Source organism: Moschus berezovskii, chromosome 14 (genome assembly GCF_049115385.1).
Source record: "Moschus berezovskii isolate FMDL1 chromosome 14, NW_MosBer_1.0, whole genome shotgun sequence".
Classification (NCBI taxonomy): domain Eukaryota; kingdom Metazoa; phylum Chordata; class Mammalia; order Artiodactyla; family Moschidae; genus Moschus; species Moschus berezovskii.
The window spans coordinates 84,545,491-84,548,979 of record NC_142473.1 but is presented as its reverse complement, the minus strand read 5'-3'; the positions used below and the strand labels follow the sequence as shown (position 1 = coordinate 84,548,979).

General features: G+C 39.3%; 1 protein-coding gene across 1 annotated transcript; it reads right to left on the bottom strand.

The window, feature by feature from the left end:
- Positions 1-1,500: 1,500 nt before the first annotated feature.
- LOC129537475 (olfactory receptor 5M5-like) lies at positions 1,501-2,466 on the bottom strand. The gene has a single exon (XM_055396868.2). It carries the CDS (start codon positions 2,464-2,466, stop codon positions 1,501-1,503), a length of 966 nt encoding a protein of 321 aa, XP_055252843.2.
- Between the last annotated feature and the right edge of the window lie 1,023 nt (positions 2,467-3,489).

The following is a 3,489-nucleotide window of genomic DNA, read 5'->3' as shown; positions in this document are numbered from 1 at the left end:
AGAGAAATGCAAATCAAAACCACAATGAGTTACCATTTCACACCAGCCAGAATGGCTGCTATCCAAAAGTCTACAAGCAATAAATGCTGGAGAGTGTGTGGAGAAAAGGGAACCCTCTTACACTGTTGGTGGGAATGCAAACTAGTACAGCCACTATGGAGAACAGTGTGGAGATTCCTTAAAAAACTGGAACTAGAACTGCCATATGACGCAGCAATCGCACTCCTGGGCATACACACCAAGGAAATCAGAATTGAAAGAGACACATGTACTCCAATGTTCATCGCATCACTGTTTATAGTAGCCAGGATATGGAAGCAACCTAGATGTCCATCTGCAGACGAATGGATAAGAAAGCTGTGGTACATATACACAATGGAGTACTACTCAGCAATCAGTTCTAATGAGGTGGATGAAACTGGAGCCTATTATACAGAGTGAAATAAGCCAGAAAGAAAAATGCCAATGCAGTATGCTGCTGCTGCTAAGTCATTTCAGTCGTGTCTGACTCTGTGTGACATCATAGACAGAAGACCACCAGGCTCCCCTGTCCCTGGGATTCTTCAGGCAAGAACACTGGAATGGGTTGCCATTGCCTTCTCCAATGTGTGAAAGTGAAAAGTGAAAGTGAAGTCGCTCAGTCGTGTCCAGCCCTTAGCGACCCCATGGACTACAGCCTACCATGGGATTTTCTAGGCAAGAGTACTGGAGTGGGGTGCCATTGCCTTCTCCCAATACAGTATACTAACACATATATATGGAATTTAGAAAGATGGTAATGATAACCCTGTATACGAGACAGCAAAAGAGACACAGGTGTATAGAACAGTCTTTTGGACTCTGTGGGAGAGGGTGTGGGTGGGATGATTTGGGAGAATGGCACTGAAACATGTATATTATCATATGTGAAACAAATCGGCAGTCCAGGTTCGTTGCATGATACAGGATGCTCGGGGCTGGTGCACTGGGATGACCCAGAGGGATAGGATGGGGAGGGAAGTGCAAAGGGGTTTCAAGATGGGGAACACATATACACCTGGGGTGGATGCATGTCAATGTATGGCAAAACCAATACAATATTGTAAAGTAATTAGCCTCCAATTAAAATAAATAAATTAAAAAAAAAAAAAAAACTTTTCCTCCTAATGTGACAACTTTTGAAAAATAGTTTGGAAATTATTAAGCCTCCCATATCTAACAAATTATCATTGCCTTAGTATCATTTGGAAATTCTAAATTTTGTAAATTTTTACTGTTATAAATATTGTGGGTAAAATTATCTATCTGGCCTTTATTAATTTTACTGAGCGGTAATAAGCTATCTAGTCTTATCATTGAATTTCTATGTGATATTCATTTTAAATACAGTGAAATGTCACAAAGTAATGACCTTACACATTCTTTCAGGTCTCTAAGTGATTTACAAAAGAAAACAAGCCAGTGAAAAAAAAAGACTTATTAATTTATTATTCTCTCTAATTTGTTAGAGAATACAAAATATTACATACCATTGACCAAATGTGTACCCGAATTGACAAACAGTTTCTCTTGAATCACTTTTTTTATTACTCTTTTAACATCTTTGTTCCGAAGGCTGTAGATCAAAGGGTTTAGCATAGGACTCAGAAAAATATAAAAAACAGCTGCAATTTTGCCCTGTTCTACAGATGCCTCAGAAGGCGGCCTCAGATACATCCAGAACAGTGTTCCATAAAACATAGTGACAACTGTCAGATGAGACCCACAGGTGGAGAAGGCCTTGCGCCTCCCTTCTGGAGAACGCATTTGCAGAATGGCTGTAAAGATGAAAATGTAGGAGATGAGAATGATGGTGAGAGAAAACATGAGGTTGGAACCAGCCACCACAAACATGGCAGTTTCATTGACAGAAGTATCTGAGCAGGCCAGGACTAGGAGAGGTGGGTCCGCACAGTAAAAGTGGTTGATTTCATTGGGTCCACAGAAGGAGAGGCGGAGCATCAGGATGGTCTGGGCAAGGCCATTTGCAAAGCCATAAATATAAGATGTAGCAACGAGAGAGAGGCAGACCCCTCGGGACATTTTGCTGCCATATAACAAGGGTTTGCCGATGGCCATGTAGCGGTCATAAGCCATTGCTGTGAGCATATAGCTATCTGTGAGCCCCAAGGAAATGAAAAAGTCAAACTGTATAAAGCAACCAAGGAAGGAAATGGTTTTTCTCTCAGATAAGAAATGAACCAGCATCTGAGGAGTGACATTGGTGGCATAACAGAGGTCCACAAAGGAGAGGTGGCTGAGGAAGAAGTACATTGGAGTCTGAAGCTTTGAGTCAGTTCTGATTAACAAAATCATGCTCACATTGCCGACGACTGTGATCAGGTAGATGACCAGGAAGACCCCAAAAAGGACAGGCTGCAGCTCAGCTCGGTCTGTCAGTCCCAGGAGGATAAACTCAGTCACCTCCGTGTAGTTTTCCTTTGACATTGTGTTTGTTCAGCTTCCAATGATGTCTAAAGTAGAGGAAATAAAAATGCATTTTTTTTTATCATTTTCCATTACTCACATCATTTCATCAATGCCTATTTCTTTCAAACTTCTAAATACATATAGCACAAAGAAGTTACATAGGGGACGTTCTAGGTGATCCAGCAGTTAGAACTTCATTTTGCAATGCAGGGAACGAGGATTTGATCCCCTTTTAGGGAACTATGATCCCACATGCCTCATGGCCAAAAAAACAAAACATAAAACAGAAGCAATATTATAAGAAATTCAGTAGTCTTTAAAAATGTTCCACATCAAATTTTTCTTTAAATATTCAGAAATAACCTAGTAATCATGCACTAGATATTTTAATATTTAACTTAACATAGAACACATTTACATAATTTCAAATGTTTTTCTGCAAGTCTTTTCATAGTTGAGAAGCTTGTATCTTTTCTACAAATCATTATCATGAATAGGCCACTTACAATCCCTTTTCTTTAAAACCATGATTCTTTGTTTTCAGAATGATTTTGATGTGGTGTCTAAAGTGTCAGTAATTGAAATTTATTTTGTTTCCCCCACAGGTGAATGATACAGGGAAAAGGAACAGATAGATCTTTGATTCAGGGAAATGGAACAGATCGATCTTTAGAGAACCAGTGTCTGTCTACCTGCCCTCTAACCTTAAGGTCATTTTCGAGCTAGTCCCTCACCCTGTGATGCATGTTCATTTTATCCGCCCTTGCCTACCTCAGGGTGCCCTCTCGTTACCAAATCTTACTTCAGTAAGATAGCCCAGGCTATCCTTAACTTTGTATATTTCAGGCAATTATTTAGGGCAATAGTTGGCTTAGCAGCAGCAGCAATTGGCTCATGGGACACAAAATTAAATCAGAGTTTTTGTATAAATGCAGGTAAAAATACAGTATTATTATGATTATCTTTATATATCCAGATTTATCAGTGGTATTAAATATTAAAGGAGGGAATAATTGGGATAAAATAATGTATTAAAAATGT